Source organism: Maniola hyperantus, chromosome 26 (assembly GCF_902806685.2).
Source record: "Maniola hyperantus chromosome 26, iAphHyp1.2, whole genome shotgun sequence".
Classification (NCBI taxonomy): Eukaryota; Metazoa; Arthropoda; class Insecta; order Lepidoptera; family Nymphalidae; genus Maniola; species Maniola hyperantus.
This window is the reverse complement of record NC_048561.1, coordinates 2631357-2649892: the sequence shown is the minus strand read 5'-3', so window position 1 is coordinate 2649892 and position 18536 is coordinate 2631357. Positions and strand designations below refer to the sequence as shown.

At 42.7% G+C, this 18536-nt stretch overlaps 1 protein-coding gene across 1 annotated transcript in view; it reads right to left on the bottom strand.

Moving 5' to 3' along the window:
- Window positions 1–2210: 2210 nt before the first annotated feature.
- mahj (LisH and WD40 domain-containing protein mahjong) overlaps window positions 2211–18536 on the bottom strand; it is a 42117-nt gene continuing 25791 nt past the window's right edge. Inside the window, exons 18-34 of the mRNA XM_034982061.2 lie at window positions 18260–18382; window positions 17770–17923; window positions 16904–17049; window positions 15862–16056; window positions 13014–13132; window positions 11919–12137; window positions 11213–11429; window positions 10112–10231; window positions 8926–9017; window positions 7975–8171; window positions 7420–7517; window positions 6843–6920; window positions 5728–5848; window positions 4162–4319; window positions 3816–3897; window positions 3571–3731; window positions 2211–2927 (exon numbers count right to left, since the gene is read on the bottom strand). Coding sequence (XP_034837952.1) covers window positions 2853–2927; window positions 3571–3731; window positions 3816–3897; window positions 4162–4319; window positions 5728–5848; window positions 6843–6920; window positions 7420–7517; window positions 7975–8171; window positions 8926–9017; window positions 10112–10231; window positions 11213–11429; window positions 11919–12137; window positions 13014–13132; window positions 15862–16056; window positions 16904–17049; window positions 17770–17923; window positions 18260–18382 — 2355 coding nt within the window. The 3' untranslated portion in view covers window positions 2211–2852. The remainder of the gene's footprint in view (window positions 2928–3570; window positions 3732–3815; window positions 3898–4161; window positions 4320–5727; window positions 5849–6842; window positions 6921–7419; window positions 7518–7974; window positions 8172–8925; window positions 9018–10111; window positions 10232–11212; window positions 11430–11918; window positions 12138–13013; window positions 13133–15861; window positions 16057–16903; window positions 17050–17769; window positions 17924–18259; window positions 18383–18536) is intronic.

Here is an 18536-nt window from a genome sequence, read left to right as displayed (position 1 = left end):
CTAATAAAGCACCCGCGTTTCTGCAGTGCTAAAGCTATGTTTGCTGCTGCAAGAGTCCCTGACTTCTTCGCCATACTCCGAGCAAGGACGGCATCCTTCTGGAAAAGACTGACACACAGACGCTATCTTGTGTGCTGTTGTAATTCTTAGTAATCCTTTTACAAAACATTGGTCCAACCTGCATCGGTGAGTTACGTAAGCGGCAACCAGAAGGATTTTTGAAGGAAACGAAGATAGGCTTTTACTAAATTTATTCTTAAATCTTTACATTTTAACTTAACCTAACGTCTGCACTCTGCACCGAGGTTAGATGCAGAGTTTCACATAGTGACGACCTAAATCTAATCTAATCTAACCTAACTAAGAGACTGCGTCGAGGTGTGACGACAGACTGCCCCTCTTCACATCTCTCACTTGGTTTAAATACCTTAATGTTAAAATATAGCTAAATCCCAATTCGTTGCGGAGTCACGTATGGCAATGAGGTAGTTTCTTGCTGACGGAGCGCTGGACTTATGACCTAGTGACTTAGCCTTCAAAGATGGTTTGCTGCGTAAGTGATTTGAACTAGGTTATCGTTAGGATATGTAACAGGTGCGACAACACCTTTATTTAGATAAGGTTTTTAAATTGTTAGCTCCATTTTTTTACATTTATATTCTAATCTATTCAATTCTAATACTAATTTAATCCGCTTCATACTGTGTATATTGTTATGGGTTGTATTTTCATTGCCTGAAATAAAAATTATTTATTATTATTTATTTATAGTCCGCCGCGCTGGTCAAGTGCGGATTGGAAGACTTCATCGCACATCTTTGAGACCATTATATAGAGAACACTCAGACAGGTAACACATTAAAGCAGGTGATATTTAATTGCTTAAAACGCACATAATATAATATACTTAACTCCGAAAAAAAACCGGTTAAGTGCGAGTCGGACTCACGCATGAAGGGATCCGTACCATCGTACAAGATTGCTCTATTCCCGTATACAAAAAGTACTCTGCTAGCACGTTACGGCCCGTTCACACATGGGAGTCCGTTTCACTGGTACGTTTTTAACGGATACGTCATAAATTTATGCTCTGTTCACACATAGGCACCGTATAACGTTCAACGGATCTGTCATTACTGGATGCGATGAGTGAACAGAAAACTCGCAGTATACCGCCGCTATTCCACAAGGATGGACGCTGTCGCGTTGTATCGGTACTATCGTCGGAGAAGGAAGATTCGACGTTATTGGCAGCATCCACTTATGTCCCAAAGATCTAGAGAGGGTGCTTACAGTTTACTTATGAGTCAGTTACGAGGTGATGAATCGAAACTTTTCACTCCCCCTCCTACACCCCGCACACACCGCCCGCCACGCACACAGTAACTATCCGTTAAAATTCTACGTATCTCCGTTCCGTCCGTCCAGTATTCGATGACAAAACGGTATGTCATTTTTTACGGAACGATATTTTTTACTGTATACAGAATACTGTGCCATGTGTGAAATCGCTCATACAACAACATACGCCATCGACGAAAAAAAAAACGTACACGATAAAACGGAACAGTGAAACGGAGACATGTGTGAACCCGGCCGTTACTAGTACCACGCACAGTAAAATATTATAATAAATTAATATTTGTCACCGCCATCTAGTTTCATGTCTAAGAACTATGTAAAACTACTTACCTACTAAACGTAGAACTAGTAGTTCAAAGTAAAGCATGTAGATGGCGCTATTATAATGTCAAATGAGATTTTCATTTATTGTCATAATATAGCGGCAATAGAAATATAGGTACACATTCTTTGGAAATATCAACTCTTATCAATTACGGTTCATGAGACACAGCCCACTGACAGATGGACGGACAGCGGAGGCTTTATAAGCCCCCTTCGGGTATGGAACCATAGAAAGAATGCTACATAGGAGTAACCCAAAACTAACTAAGAAATAACATCCCTTTTATTAAAAAAACTAGTCAAGTGCGAGGCACTCTCGCACCGAGGGTTCCGTTCTACAGTCATATTTTACAGTAACACCCAAAATTTAATACTGGCAATTAGATAAAACTAAAAAAAACGGATATAATACTAGACACTAGCTCAGGCCCGTGACATCGTCCGCGTAGACTTCACGAAGTTCAAACCCCTATTTTACCCCCTTAAAAAAATAACACTTCTCATGAATAAATAAAAATACACTGAACGTTTTAAAAACTTTTATTTATTTATAATGTGTACTGTTGTAAAGGTGAGCGCACACTGCCGCAAAAGTAGCACGCAATGCATTTCACAGTACTGCAAATGTAACAACTCATTACTTGCACTTTTAGTACTAAAACATGCGTTGCGTCAGGTTATAAGGCGGAAGCAAATCATCAGACGCGGCTTATATGTAGATATAGTTCGTACAAAATGACACCTCACGCGCCATTTAAACTCTATGGGTCATCTGTCATGTCTAAAGTACGGTTCACCTTTAAAATAAGGACTAAAATCGTGATTTTCACATGAAATTTGACACAAAAAGTTAAAATGGCGTGTGAAATTCCATTTTTTACGCATATGCTGGATTTATAGCTGGATAATTAAATGTACATTGAACTATGCTAAATCGGACGTAAGTAGCGGACGTCACCTTGGCCCTTCCTTGAGCGCTCGGACGTCCGATCAAGAGGGAATTTAGAAATAATAAAATTCCAAATTTCCCTTGCCGCGATCGAACCCGGGTCCTCCCACTGAGAAGACCACTGCGTCAGGGACGTCACATCCATCTGTCAGCCACGTCCGATAGTTTGTTTCCGCCTTTAGCTTTGAGAGTCGTAATGTGCAATCAGCATTATTTATTAGTCTAGCTCGAACTCTATGATATTGCCGAAGTCTATGTCCCCATCGCTGTCGCTGCTTCTCCGCTCCGCCGCCTGTAATGCAAAATAAACCGCATTAAAATAGGTGCAACCGTTTGAGAGCTATGAGGGAGACAGATAGACTGAGGCTTCAAACTTAGGTAGGTTTCAAGAGTAAGGCAGCTCAGAGCAAGCCAGGCTGAGGCAACGTCTCCAGATGAGCTTTCGCTCTGCCCCAGGTCGAGGCAAGTTGAGCCAGCGTCCCCACGTATATTGTCACTGCCTCAGGTCGAGGTAGGCTGAGGCAGCGTCTCCACTCTCTATGCAAGACCCTGTCTCGGGTCGAGGGTCTTCAATTAATCAGCCATTCTGCCTCAAGTCGAGGAAGAAGTCTCTAATTGAATTATCAATCGGCTCAGGTCAAGTCAAGGCAGCGTCTCCCTTGAACTGCTATTCTGCCTCAAGTCGAGGGCCTCGACCTGTTTATACACTAGTATGTGGCCTCGACTCGAGGCAGCATCTACATATGTAACTTATCACACTCTACCTCACGTCGAGGCAGGTTTTTCTAACAAAGCGTTATGATACCAAAAATAAAAACGTCAATGCTCCTAACTACTTGATCGCAATATGTGATACAACCAAAAGATGAAAATTCAGCGCGATTCAGGATACTACTGGCGCCATCTAGTTTCAAATACAGTATCAAAGCGCTCACCCGTCGCCTCGTGCGCATGCGTCGTCGTCGTCGCGGCGGCTCGTCGTTGTCGTCGTGCGACGAGTCTCCGGACCCGGACCCGGAGTTGGAGCCCGATCCGGATCCGGATCCCTCCGCTAGCTCCATCACCGCGTTGTATCGCTGCAGGAGGCTGGAGGCTACTGTAAGTTTAACGTTCATCATCATGATCAACCCATCGCCGGCTTACTGAGCACGGATCTAACGGATCTAAACTAAAGACTCACAGTCATCAACATTGTCCGAGCCGGAGTCAGAGCCGTCATCGTTCTCGGAGCCAGCCGCTAGTTCTTCTTCATCTTCCTCGTCCTGTAATGAAGAATATTCGTCGGTTAGCAACAAGAAATCCGTAGGAGAGTCAGAGTAACCGTCATCGGTCATAGCTCAACGGGTTGCGAAACTCCCAAGGTGTTGAACCCCCCCCCCCCCCCCCCCCCCCCCCCCTCCCCACACAATAGTCTTTGGGAGCCTTTGGATGGCGGCGACGCAAGGCCGTAGCGTGTGGAACCTACATATGTCGATTGATAATAATGCTGATTCCCGCAGCAACATCAGAAGTGGGATTGCACTCACCGCATCGTCGTCGTGGTCGCGTTTCCTGCCCACGTCGTATAACTTGACGCACGACTCTTGCACTTGCTCGAAGTCACCCATGTTCTCGACCAACGATATTTGCGTGCCGTACCGAGACACGGCCAGCGAGTAGATATTGCGTTTCACGTCTATGGTCGCTGTTGAAGATGTATTTGTAGTTTAAAAATAAAATAAGTAAAAAAAAAAAAAAAATTAAGTTTTGCCACATTTGGGGTAGTTTTCGAGATTTTCCCCAAAAACTTCCTCGTGTAAAATTTTGTATGAATTTTTTTGTTCACTAATGGTTTCACACAGAAGACAAAAATTCATTCGGAGAAATAATATGGAAAGAGCTGATGATTGAGGATTTTTTTATTGTAAAACCGAATGTACACCGATGAAATACAGACCTTATTGCTTGACGTTAAGATTTTAAACGCAAGATCAACAGAGACTCGTGCTATCTCGCTCGTACAAAACATGGCGCGTAGGCAACCAACCAATAGCGGACGGACGCGGGCTATGATTGGCTGAGATTTTCGCGCCATTCAAATTAAGATTTCTGTGCCGATACATCCGTGTAGCTTATACAGGCTGTAACCAGAACGCTGGCAAAAACGAAGACAGGTGATAAGTACTAATGATTACTGATATGATACTACAAAAAAAACACAAAAAAAATCCTGAATTTTGTAAACGTTCACGATATAATGCAAATAAAACATCTGACTGACGCTAGAGGTCAACGAACGTTCCGTAAGTAGGCCACTCGGAGTCAATGCCGCGTCGTAGGTGGGGCATTGACTCGAGTTTTGCACACTATACATAGCAGGTTTGAAAGATACTAAATCACTAAAACTACACAAATCGGTTCAGAAACCTCGAAAAAATCGATGTACATACATTTTAAAAAAACGGGCCGAATGGAGATTCACCTCCTTTTTGGAAGTCGGTTAAAAATGAGGCACATGGTTATTGGTATTGGATTGTGTTTAGGTAGTATAACAATAACATTAAGTTTTTGCTAGCGTTCTGGTTACACCCTGTATAAGTGGTAGTAACGTACTTAGGTAACGACACGGCCATGCTGTTGTGACAGGTACAACTCACCCATACTGGAGTACTCGTATGAGTCGAGCGTCTTAAAGCTGGTGTCGTACTGGCAGTGGTAGTACTGTACTTAGGTAACGACACGGCCATGCTGTTGTGACAGGTACAACTCACCTATACTGGAGTAGTCGTATGGGTCGAGCGTCTTGAAGCTGGTGTCGTACTGGCAGTGGTAGTACTGTACTTAGGTAACGACACGGCCATGCTGTTGTGACAGGTACAACTCACCTATACTGGAGTACTCGTATGAGTCGAGCGTCTTGAAGCTGGTGTCGTACTGGCAGTGGTAGTACTGTACTTAGGTAACGACACGGCCATGCTGTTGTGACAGGTACAACTCACCTATACTGGAGTAGTCGTATGAGTCGAGCGTCTTGAAGCTGGTGTCGTACTGGCAGTGGTAGTACTGTACTTAGGTAACGACACGGCCATGCTGTTGTGACAGGTACAACTCACCTATACTGGAGTAGTCATATGGGTCGAGCGTCTTGAAGCTGGTGTCGAACTGGCTGCGCTCCTCCGAGTCCTGGTCCGAGCACACCGCGTACAGCGCACTGCATGTGGGGTTGAATATTACCTACGTACAATAGTTCACATACAGCCGGCATACGAGTACATATAACGCGTAAAATTTAACTCTTCACGCGCCATTTTAAATTTTTGTGTCAAATTTCATTTCAAAAGTAAGATTTTAGTCCTCATTTTAAAGGTGAACTGTATTTTTGACAGTTGACCCATACAGTTAAAATGGCGCATGAGGAGTCATTTTGTACTGACTATAAAACCTTAAGGGCTCTTTTCTTTTTAAAATTCCGTGAGAACTCTATGATTTTCCGGGATAATAAGTAGCCCATGTCACTCTCCAGGTCTTTAACCCATGCAAACCCATGCAATAAATCACATACTTTCCGTTTGATTTGATTTGATTCAAGGACAAACCAATAAACCAACAAACACTTTTGCATTCATTATGTTAGTGATGTTAAACAGGAGCCAGTGACGAGAATAATGTTAAACAGGATCCATGACTGGAACAATGTTAAACTGGATCCAGCTCCGCGAATAATGTTAAACAGGATTCAGTGACGAGAATAGTGTTCAACTGCATCCAGTGACTGGCACAATGTTAACCTCGATTTAGTGAATGGAATAATTTTAAACTGGATCCAGTGATTGGATTAATGTTAAACTGGATCCAGTAACTAGAATAATGCTAACCTGGATCCATGACCGGAATAATTTTAAACTGGATCCAGTGACCGGTTTAATGTTGAACTGGATCCAGCTACGCGAATAATGTTAAAATGGATCCATGCAGAATAGTGTTCAACTGGATCTATGCAGAATAGTGCTCAACTGCATCCAGTGACTGACATAATGTTAAACTGGATCCATGACCGGAATAACGTTAAACTGGATCCATGACCGGAATAATGTTAAACTGGATCCAGCTACGCGAATAATGTTAAACTGAATTCAGTGACCTGAAATTCTATGTTACAACTTGAAAAGTTAAATGAGGAAACAGCAAGAGAGAGCTGGTTGGAGGGGGAAGGGGGAAGAATACTCACCTCAGATTTGTCTAATGAAGGCACTGTTCTTAGAAGATGGAATGTCCTCAAATCCCATACTTCCGTGTTTGAAATTACCTGAAACGCAATAAAAGTTTTAAAACGTTTTTTTAATTCGAAATTAGACCGACAGCTTAGCGTGCTCTTCAAAACAGATCATATTCGTACAGTAGGGCGATTGTCTAAAACCTGCATCAATCATTATTACAATCTCAATTGTTCTGATTGGCTGAATTTGTGCGATTCTTGTTGCAACAATGCATTGTAGACAATAGTAAGCAAGCATCAACCAATCAGAGGTGATTGCGATCGTGACATTGTAGCTATCAATCTCACGCAATCGCGCATCTGGAGTCAAAGTCACTTAATCAGTGCAATCAACTTATCTGCTCTGTCGCATCCCTCAAGTATCCAGCATCTAAGCAAATGTATAAATACTCCTGCACCTACGTTAAGTTTACAACAATTTATTCCTGTGCCAAAGTGTGCAATTATACACTAGCCTAAGTGTACGATTACTGCTATACGTAAGTGTACTGTATAATTATGAAGGCGAAGTAAGAAAGTGTATAATAACCTCTAGTCCGTTGGGATGGAAGACGCCGCTGTGCGTTTGGTTCAGTTTGTCGAATTTATGTATTTCTTTGCCCGTGTTCACGTCCCAGAGGACCCCATCTGAAAAAAATATCATTGCCTTTTTTAGTTTGATCCTAAGTCCTAGATAGCATTCTTTTTTTTTATAAGAAACAGCAGCTTAAAAACTACTGTTTGTGGTTAATTGTTTTTTTAAATTCATTATTGGGATACGTTTGACCACAATCACACCTGATGGAAAGTGATGATGTGGCCTAAGATGGGACGCGTTTACCTAGAAGATGCCTATTCACTCTTGTTGTAAAGATACCTGAATTGTAATTGGTAGGAAACACATATTGTGGAAGAGTATTTCCAAACCATACATATGAGGTATAGAACAGCAGAAAGCCCTTTAAGTTAATTCTTACCTGATAACACGAGTTCGTCCGTGGGGTTAAAAGTGGTCCTGTTTTTTGCGTACTGGTTGGAGATGGCCAAAGTCGGACTTCAATGTCCCTTAATGTCCCCTAATGACCCTTAAAGGGGTTATTCTTACCTGATAAAACTAGTTCATCGGTGGGGTTAAAAGTGGCCCTGTTTTTGGCGTACTGGTTGGAGATGGCCGGAGTCAGGGTCATCAGCTCGCGGCCAGTTCTGGTGTCGAAGATGCTGGCCGTCTCTCCCTTCGTGCCGATTATACGGTCGTCCGACATCTTGGAAAACTCCACGTACTCTTCGTTGTCGAGTTGGAATCTGAGGGTTATTAATCCATACACTAATGTTCAGAAGAAAGCTCAGAGTCACTCAGCGGGCGATGGAGAGAGCTATGTGCGGAGTTTCTCTACTTAATCAAATCAGAAATGAGGAGATCCGCAGGAGAACTAGAGTAACCGACATAGCTCAACGGGTTGCGAAGCTGAAATGGCAATGGGCAGGGCACATAGTTCGTACAACTGATAGACGTTGGGGTCCCAAGGTGCTGGAATGGCGACCTCGCACCGGAAGACGCAGCGTTGGAAGACCCCCCACTAGGTGGACGGACGACATCAGACGAGTAGCAGGGAGCCGCTGGATCCAGGCGGCGCAAGACCGTAGCGTGTGGAAGTCCCTACAATAGACCTATGTCCAGCAGTGGATGTCTATTGATTGATGATGATGATGGTGATGATGATACTAATGTTATAAATGCAAAAGTATGTGTGTCTGTCTGTTTGAAAAATTTTATCTGAATAAAAAGTATTCTATTCTATAAATAGCTTCATCATCATGATCATCATCAAAAGATAAACGTCCACTGCTGGACACAGGTCTCTTGTAGGAACTTCCACACGCCAGTCTTGCGCCGCCGCCATCCAGCGGCTCCCGCAGACTCGTTTGCTGTCGTCTGTGCATCTAATCTATTGGTTTTGATTTTGGGTGGTTGTGTTCGTGTGTGTGTGCGTGAAGGTGTGTGTGTGAGTGTGTATGTGTGCGTGTGTGTGTTCTTCTACGTTTGCAAATAGCTTACAGTTGTTCAAATTCCTTCATGTTCCACAGCGCGGAGAGGGTCCGCCACGAGGTGGTCGACGACGCTAGTAACAAGCACCCGTCTCTGCTCGCCTGCGGATATACATGTATATACACGCTGAAATTTTAATGGTTGTTTTCCCGAAGCGAAATGATTTTGTCGTGGTATTACAATCGATTTATAAATATAAAAAAATATTAGAGTCAAAAATGACAAAGGAGATCGCCCGTGGACGGGCCCTCTTTTGTGGCATCGTGTCAAAAATTAAATAATTTTTTTAAAAAATGTGTTATTTTTTTACGATTATGTTTTATTACGACTTTTTTTCACTCTATTATTGAAAATATCCACAATTACAGTTAGAATCGTAGACATGCATTTATTTTGAAGAAGTATTAATTAAATATAACCTCAATATCAGCAATATAAAAAATAAGATTTCTTTATAACCAGGGTGAATAAATAGAAATCGTTTGCAGAATATAAAGAGTTAATTATTTGTCTACAAAATTAAATTAATACCATGGTGACATAACAATTATATTAGGGGGGCCCAAAGCTCCTAAGAAAATGGGCAATCTCCTTTACAATCGAGAAAAACAAAAATCGAATGAAACCTTGAACCAATAGTGACACCGCGTGCGTGCAGGCCAGTTTATGCCGTATCACTACGCGCGAGAGCTTATTTTGCTCTAAAATTGTTCACTTTATTGGCAGCGCTGTTCGAGTGGATGTACCTACCTACTATTCACGTTACGTCTAAGGAGTTACTATTGTTTCTCACACTTTCGAGTTGTCCATATTTTTTTCAATTACTTCAAAACAAAAACATTTTTATTTTTTAAGTTTAACTCAAAATTTCGATAGTACTACTGAGGGCAAATCTTTCTGCCGCGGGAAGACAACCACTAAAACTTCACCGTGTATTGTTGAAGTGAAAAAGGTATCTACCAAGTAGACTTTTTGAACTCGAGGATCCAAACTCCTCAGCCCTGATGCTGTAAGGAATTACATTCTTAAATCGTGGTGATGCCATGGGATTTTTAAAGTGTTTTTATTTTAAAGGGATAGGCTACTTTTGTCCTGGAAAATCAAAAGTTCCCATGGGATTTTAAAAACCCAAATCCATGCGGGCGAAGCCGTGGGCATCAGCTAGTATGAACTAAAGCTTGAAGTGTGTACCAACCTGCATATGATAGATGTAGGACTCGTGGACTTGGTAGGAGTTCTCCTCCACTCCGGTGAACAGGTTGAACACCCGGATGTCCCCGGACGACGTCGCCGTCAGCAGCTGCTGTTGCGTCGGCTGCAACAGACAACACCATATACAGGGTGTGACCAGAACGCTGGCAAAAACTATGACAGGTGATATAATCCAGCGAATTGCTAATACGCATGGCCGCCATTTTAGTGACGTCAGCACTAGACTGAAGTTTCGAGCTGATGGTATATTTTTATTTCGGCTGACGTCAAAATGAGGTCATTTCGATGATAATGAGATGTGGTTCCACCGCAATAGCAATTTGCGGAATAGTAATTAACCTAATTAACCTATAATTTTGAATCGTCAAATGCATCTACCACTAGTTCGGAATGCCTTTCAATCAATGCCAATCAGCGCCATCTAGTGTGATGTTTGGTACTTACATGGAATATCGTATGTGTGAAGTACGCGTCGTAGTCCTGCAGCCTCAGTGTTCTGACGTGCGCGAAGTAGGAGTACAATATCACACGTTGAAGGTGGCACCAACAACATACGCGCGAGGTAAAAACAAACAGCGCCATCTAGTGTGATGTTTGGTACTTACATGGAATATCGTGTGTGAAGTACGCGTTGTCGTCCTGCAGCCTCAGTGTTCTAACGTGCGCGAAGTAGGAGTACAATATCACACGTTGAAGGTGGCACCAACAACATACGCGCGAGGTAAAAACAAACAGCGCCATCTAGTGTGATGTTTGGTACTTGCATGGAATATCGTGTGTGTGACGTACGCGTTGTCGTCCTGCAGCCTCAGTGTTCTGACGTACGCGAAGTAGGAGTACAATAACACGTTGAAGGTGACAACAACAACACACGCGCGGGATAGAAACAATCAGCGCCATCTAGTATGATGTTTAGTACTTACATGGAATATCGTGCGTGTCAAGTATGCGTCATCGTCCTGCAGCCTCAGTGTCCTGACGTGCGCGAAGTAGGAGTACAATATCACACGTTGAAGGTGGCAGCAACAACACACGCGCGAGGTAAAAACAAACAGCGCCATCTAGTATGATGTTTAGTACTTACATGGAATATCGTGTGTGTGAAGTATGCGTCATCGTCCTGCAGCCTCAGTGTCCTAACGTGCGCGAAGTAGGAGTGCGCGAGGCGCGCGTGCGCACGGCACGACGTGGTGCCGAATATCTCGCGACGCACCACGCGAGCCAACAGGTTGGTTGCCTCGGCGCCTCGCACCGCCACCGAGGCGAGCCCGCCCGAGGACGGCTCGGGGCATTTGTGGGGCCTGCACATACATTTCAAAGGAATCAGTCAGTCTTTTCTCCGCCTCAGGAGTGTAGATGGTTCTGGAGATGTATGATAGTACTTTTTGACGGGGTTTTAGCATAGCGCGTGCTGGTTGAGGTACTCTGGGATGATACAGTGTAGAGTGTGTGGAGTAGAGTTCTTGTGAAAGGGATTGGACGGTGAGGGGGGAGGGAGAAAGTGGGGAGGAAGGAGAGGAGGAGGGCACTCCTCAAGGAGCATAATTGAGTGTACAAAGCTCGTCAAATGTATATCCATTATCAGAATAAATGTTTTTTGGTGTTTCCCTTCTACATATACCTTTTTAACGGCGCAATAAATACGTCATACATCATGTCATCATCATCATGATCAACCCATCGCCGGCTCACTACAGAGCACGGGTCTCCTCTCAGAGTGAGAAGGGTTTGGTCATAGTCTACCACGCTGGCTATGTGCGGATTGGTAGACATCCATCATGTATACTCACTCAAAGAGGTTGAACTGTGGGCAGGTGACGACGGGGTTTTTGCATAGTGCGTGCTGGTTGTAGAGGTACTCCGTGATGATGGAGTGCAGAGTGACCCTGGGAGGGGAGCAGGGTCGGTCACTGCCCATGGAACTCAGCTGCTTCTGGAGGGATCGCTTCTGTTCCGGCAATGGTGTAGGCGGTCCCGTGGGATTCGTGTGGGATGGGTTCTGGACTTTCCTGAAAAAAATTGAAAAATTATCTATATATATGAAATTCAAAGTCCTGACTGACTGATTCATATAACTGATTTGTTTTTTTTAATAGTTTTTGATTTATTGTGCAAAATGTCGAAAAATACAACTGTGATACGGGACCCTCGGTACGCGAGTCTGACTCGCACTTGGCCGGTTTTTTACATGTATGTGGCACAATTGGGTATTTGACTACATCAAAAATAAATTATTCCTCAGTGATTATTAAATAGAGGGTCTTCCAAAATACGTAAAATCCGCCCCTTTGGGTGTTCTTGTGTTTAAAGTGTGATAACTATTTTAAATTATCGATTAATCTAAAGAAAGCACGCCAAATGATTGTGACGTCACACACCGGTAACTCATAGAATCTCGCATACTAAGCGCGCGTTTTGACATTTGATAAAAAGTTACTGAATTGACTAGTTGTCAGATACCGCATTTGAAACATCTCCTTTTTTAAGGTGGTGTTCCGTACTTTTGGTATTTTATTAGCCTAGCACAAAACAGTTCCCCCTTTTCCAAATTTTTACTACATTTCATTATTACAATCGGTCGGGGTTTACCAATGTGGCCGCTTATCAAAAGTGGCAACACTACAGCTGTCAGTCGAAGTTGACACACATACCGCGAACGCCGCGCGAACCGTGACGCAAAAAACAAGCCTCTAACGGCTATCGCCGACAAAAGCCGAAATTATAGACGCGAAATTCATCAAACTTGGACCAGAGCATCAACCCTGAATCCTTACCAGCGCATCTTGGGGGCCCCCAGCATCGGAGCGCGTTCCCGGATCCGGTAAGTGACTGCATTACAAAACACTGACCGTCCATTAGCTTTTCTTCTAAACAGGTGGTCTCACCTGAGTTTGATGACGGACGGCACAGGACTGTCTTCGTTGTGCGGCGCGTGCGAGTGATCGAGACTGTCGCGATGTAGCATAGAGCCGCAACTGCTGGCTCGCGACACGGACAGACGCGACTGCGGACAAATGAAAATGAAAATGAAAATCTTTTTTATTCGTATAAACTTTTACAAGTGCTTACGAATAGTCGGATGCATCTACCACTGGTTCGGAATGCCTTTCCTGCCGAGAAGAACCAGCAAGAAACTCGGCGGTTGCTCTTTTCAAATATTTGATATAGGTACAAGATTATGCCATGTATAAAATAGTATTTGCAGTCTTGTGCGTTGCTGGAACGAGCTGCAGGTCAAATCCACGCTCTTTTATCATTTAGATAATCTTCAATTGTGTAATACAAAACTATTTACTATTAGAACGGGGGCACACAATGTTCATTTTACGGTGGGTTCATCTCCTAAGTAACTTAATTATTAATTGTTTAGTTAAGTAGTTGGTTAAGTTCTTTTTATTTGTCTAGATATTTTGCAAATGCTGTGTACACATTTTATAGATATGTCGGAGAACAAAGGGGATGGCCGACATCAGAAGGTAGTAATTTCAATTACCATCATTGTAATACTCACTTATTACACGTGAAAACCACTAGCGTAACGTAGGTAAACCTAACCCTACCTAGCGACCGGCTCCACCATGTCCCCATACCGGTCCCAGACCAACCAGCTAACCTAGCACACCACAATTAGTTCAATTAACATCAACTACAACAATCACGTTTGTCTAATACAAATTGGAACGATACAAAAGGACTCACCCGATAAACAACCTGTCTAGATCGCCAAAACACACTCACAGCAACCTTTCACAACCTAGTAGTATAACCTCAAACAACTGAAACCACATTAGGTCACAACAACAATTATAATAACCTACAGTACGACACACATAGTGTCTACTAAGAAGTGCCCTCGGAAAGAGTCACACGAATAATGTCCCGTGACACACTGCGCATCTCATTTTATAATCTCACAATGACGGTGGGGACGATGACGCGATGTTCAATGAGCAAAGTGTTTACAATTAAATGGCGGCGAGCCTACAGATACATTTATCAGCCTGTGTTTGTCTATAAGTGTCGTAGTTTGTGTTAAATTAATGTATTGTGTGTGTTCCTAATAAATAAAATAAAAATAAATAAAATAAAATGCGTTGCGGCGGCGGTGCGGCGCCGGACCGTTGTCGCTGCGTCGTCTTACATAGAAATTTGCGTTCAAAAGATTATACCGTGCTCACCTACTAAATATTCAAAAGTCGGTAAGCTAGTTTGTGGCAGTCCAAACAACAACATCACCCCTAAATTAACCCCTAGATTAATCTATAATAGCAGTAACATAAAAATAAAGAACACAATTTTGACCTATTTTTATTATTTTATTTTATTTTAAGTACAAATAAATAATGATGCTACTAACCAGGACTTCCCTCGTTTGGGCTCGAACAGAAAACCAGCGTTGTGGTTACATCGTGTAACCACAACATTCAGCTGAGTTCGGGCCTTTTCGTCGGCACGACACATTTTAGATAATAGGTACCTATTAGATTTTAAGGAATGTTTTTTTTGTAAATATTTGTGTTTGTGTTTAACATGTGTCGGATCAACTAATAAACTTCGTTTCTTTCTTTCTTTCTTTCTTTCTTTCAAATATCTGTCACACGATGCGCTCCGGCGCCGCACCGGACTTGCAACCACCGACACGAGGCGGGGAGGGGTGAATGCGTTGCGACGTCGGAGCGGCGCCGCCCAGTTGTTTTTATTAACAGACTGACCAACGCTGCTACGGCGCTGCTGCGACATAACAACGTTGCGGCGCCGCACCGCTCGTGTGCCCGCTGATACGGTGAAATCTTTACGGTGCGGCGCCGCAACGCATCGTATGCCCCTAGTCTTAGAGGCCCCGTAAACATTAAGCATGTTTGCCAAAGGAGATCGCCCGTGAACGGGCCCTCTTTTGTGGCGTCGTGTCAAAACTTAAATTAATTTTTTTTTAAATGTGTTATTTTTTTACGATTATATTTTATAACGACTTTTTTTCACTCTATTATTGAAAATATCCACAATTACAGTTAGAATCGTAAACATGCATTTATTTTGAAAAAGTATTAATTAAATATAACCTCAATATCAGCAATATAAAAAATAAGATTTCTTTATAACCAGGGTGAATAAATAGAAATCGTTTGCAGAATATAAAGAGTTAATTATTTGTCTACAAAATAAAATTAAAACCATGGTGACATAACAATTATATTAGGGGGGGCCCAAAGCTCCTAAGAAAATGGGCAATCTCTTGTTACGTTTTGTTTGATGACGTCATCAAACACGAGAGCACGGTGCAAACACCATTCAAACACGTTTGTCAAACAGGCTTGTCAAACACGTTTGTCAAACAGGCTTGTCAAACACGTTTGTCAAACAGGCTTGTCAAACACGTTTGTCAAACAAGTTTGTCAAACACGTTTGTCAAACACGTTTGTCAAACACGTTTGTCAAACACGTTTGTCAAATTTCAAACCCTGTTTCACCCCCTTAGGGGTTGAATTTTCAAAAATCGTTTCTTAGCGGATGCCTACGTCATAATAGCTATCTGCATGCTAAATTTCAGCCCGATCCGTGCTGTAGTTTGAGCTGTGCGTTGATAGATCAGTCAGTCAGTCAGTCACCTTTTCCTTTTTTTATATTTAGATTTTTCTGTGTTCCTTATATAATTTATGTCAGCACTCAGCAACTTAAAGGCAATAAAATTTATGATTTGATTTGATTTGAAAATTACTTTTTTCTTGAACTCACTCTGGATGGTGTGGAGGGTGTGTACACGGGTGGCGGGTGGTGGGGAGGCACGGGGGGCGCGGGCGGGGGGAGTCCCGCTTCCCTCTGCAACGCGGAGGCACTGTCCTTCAGTCCACGCGCCCACAGGTGGGACGCGACAAGCTGCAGTAACTGTCTCTCGTTGTAACTTATTTTCGTTTGCGCTACCACGTTTGCCTGTTTAAACAAATCATAATCAATACGGTACTTTTACACCAAGCGAGAAAAAAAAATCTAAAATGTATAAAAATCGAAAAATGTTACTTTCAGGTTATAAAATTATATAATGAATTTTATAATCCTAATATCCTAATCCTAATCACTACCCTTATTATAAATGCGAAAGTGGGCTTGTTTGTTGATTTGTCCTTCAATCACGTCGCAACGGTGCAACGGATTGACGTGATTTTTTGCATGGGTATAGATAAAGACCTGGAGAGAGACATAGGATTTTGATTTTCCGGGATAAAAAGTAGCCTATGTCACTCTCCAGGTCCTTATCTACCCATGCAAAAAATCACGTCAATCCGTTGCACCGTTGCGACGTGATTGAAGGACAAACCAACGAACAAACACACTTTCGCATTTATGATAAGGGTACTGATACTGTATTGCAGCCCTGTGCAAGTGCATTGTTAGAGCGAGTCAAATGCAAGCTTTTTTATCATTTACATCATCATCATGATCGACCCATCGCCGGCTCACTACAGAGCACGGGTCTCCTCTCATAGTGAGAAGGGTTTTGGCCATAGTCTACCACGCTGGCGATGTGCGGATTGGTAGACTTCACACACCTTTGAGAACATTATGGAGAACTCTCAGGCATGCAGGTTTCCTCACGATGTTTTTCTTCACCGTTAAAGCAAGTGATATTTTATTACTTAAAACGCGCATAACTCCGAAACGTTAGAGGTGCGTGCCCGGGATCGAACCCCCGACCTCCGATTAGAAGGCGGATGTCCTAACCACTAGGCTATCACAGCTTTTAAATAGTCTTCGACTATACAAAAAAAAAATTGCTTACCCTGTGAATGTTAGCCAGCGAGGTCTCGAACTCGGCTCCCATGTGTTTGCTCTTGCCGGAGACTCGCTCCAGCAGCTCCAGAGCATACTTCTGGAACATCACGTGTTCCTGTCTCTTCTCCTGGAGGATTGGGTCCCGCATCAGCACTGGAAGAACATTCTTCTTTACATAAAAAGAGAAACTGACTGACTGACACACAAACGCTAGATCTAGAACTTGAGATTTCCCGAGCTAAGTCGGATTGGCAAAAAAGTTGAAAATACGAATGGTTAGTGCCCAAGATTAAGAAATGATTTACATATATCTAAATGGGTCTCTTAACGATCTAAATGGGTTCAGTTTTGATCTAGTATATAAGAAACATGAATAACACTATGATGGCATTTCAGACATTAGTAACAATTTTTTTCGTATCTGCATTAGCGAGTCAAATGTCTGCTTCGGAGACAATTATAACATGTATATTGCCTGTATTTAGGTATAAATTTTTATAACTTATAATCTGATGATGATAATTTTTTTTATTTAGATTCAAGTTAGCCCTTGACTGCAATCTCACCTTGTCGTAAGTGATGATGCAATATAAGATGGAAGCGGGCTAACCTGGAAGGGGTATGGCAGTTTTTATTAAACCCAGTAGTAGTACACAATACAAGAACGCTAAATAGCTTGGCGGCACGTCTAAAGTCTCCAACCATACCAGACCAGAAATTTTGATTAAAATTATAAAATTCTAAACCCCTGCTAGGAATCGAACCCGGGACCTCCCACTAATAATGATGGTGATGGTATAATGTGCTAAATAAGTTGAAGAATGCCAACCCGTAAGCGATTCTCACTGGTGATGATGATGATGATGTACTGACCCTGGAGATGCGAGGTGGTGAAGAGCGGCAGCTTGGAGATGATCTGTCGCACGGTGGGGCATCGCGCCAGGCCAGCCAGAGCGCGGCAAGCGAGGCCACGCAACCGATCTGCGTCGGTGATGGGGGATTTCACCATCATTAGCGATAATAGCACCTGGAAACCACCCAAACCCATCAGTAGTAAAGTCCCGCAAATTGCTATTGCGCTGGAACCGTGTCTCATTAACAAAGAAAAGAAGTCATTTGACGTACATTAATACATTAACATTAATACAAGTAAAATATACCATCAGCTCGAAACTTCAGTCTCGTGCTGACATCACTAAAATGGCGGCCAAGCGCATTAGCAATTTGCGGGAATTATATTACATGAACAGCAACCTCAACACGACAGCCACAAGTAGACACTGAGCTGCTTTTTAGGGTTCCGTACTATAGATGAAAATATGCATTTTTATCTTAAAAACCAAAAACCAAGATAATCACTCACCATAATGCCATTATTCGTTCGGACGCTCTCCCAAACCCTCTGTATAACATCTTCGTATGATTTGACAGATGTTTTCTTTTTACTTGAGCCAGTTAATGAAAACCGAGCCGATGATGGACCTCCCTAAAACATACCATTATAGTTAGTCATGCTGTGTGTGGAAGTGCGGCATAATGAAGCGCCAACTTTGATACCCAAGCCGAAGGCGAGGCTATTAAATACCGCCGAGAATGCACTACATGTGCATTATACAACGTTTTACAGTAGATTTGTGAGT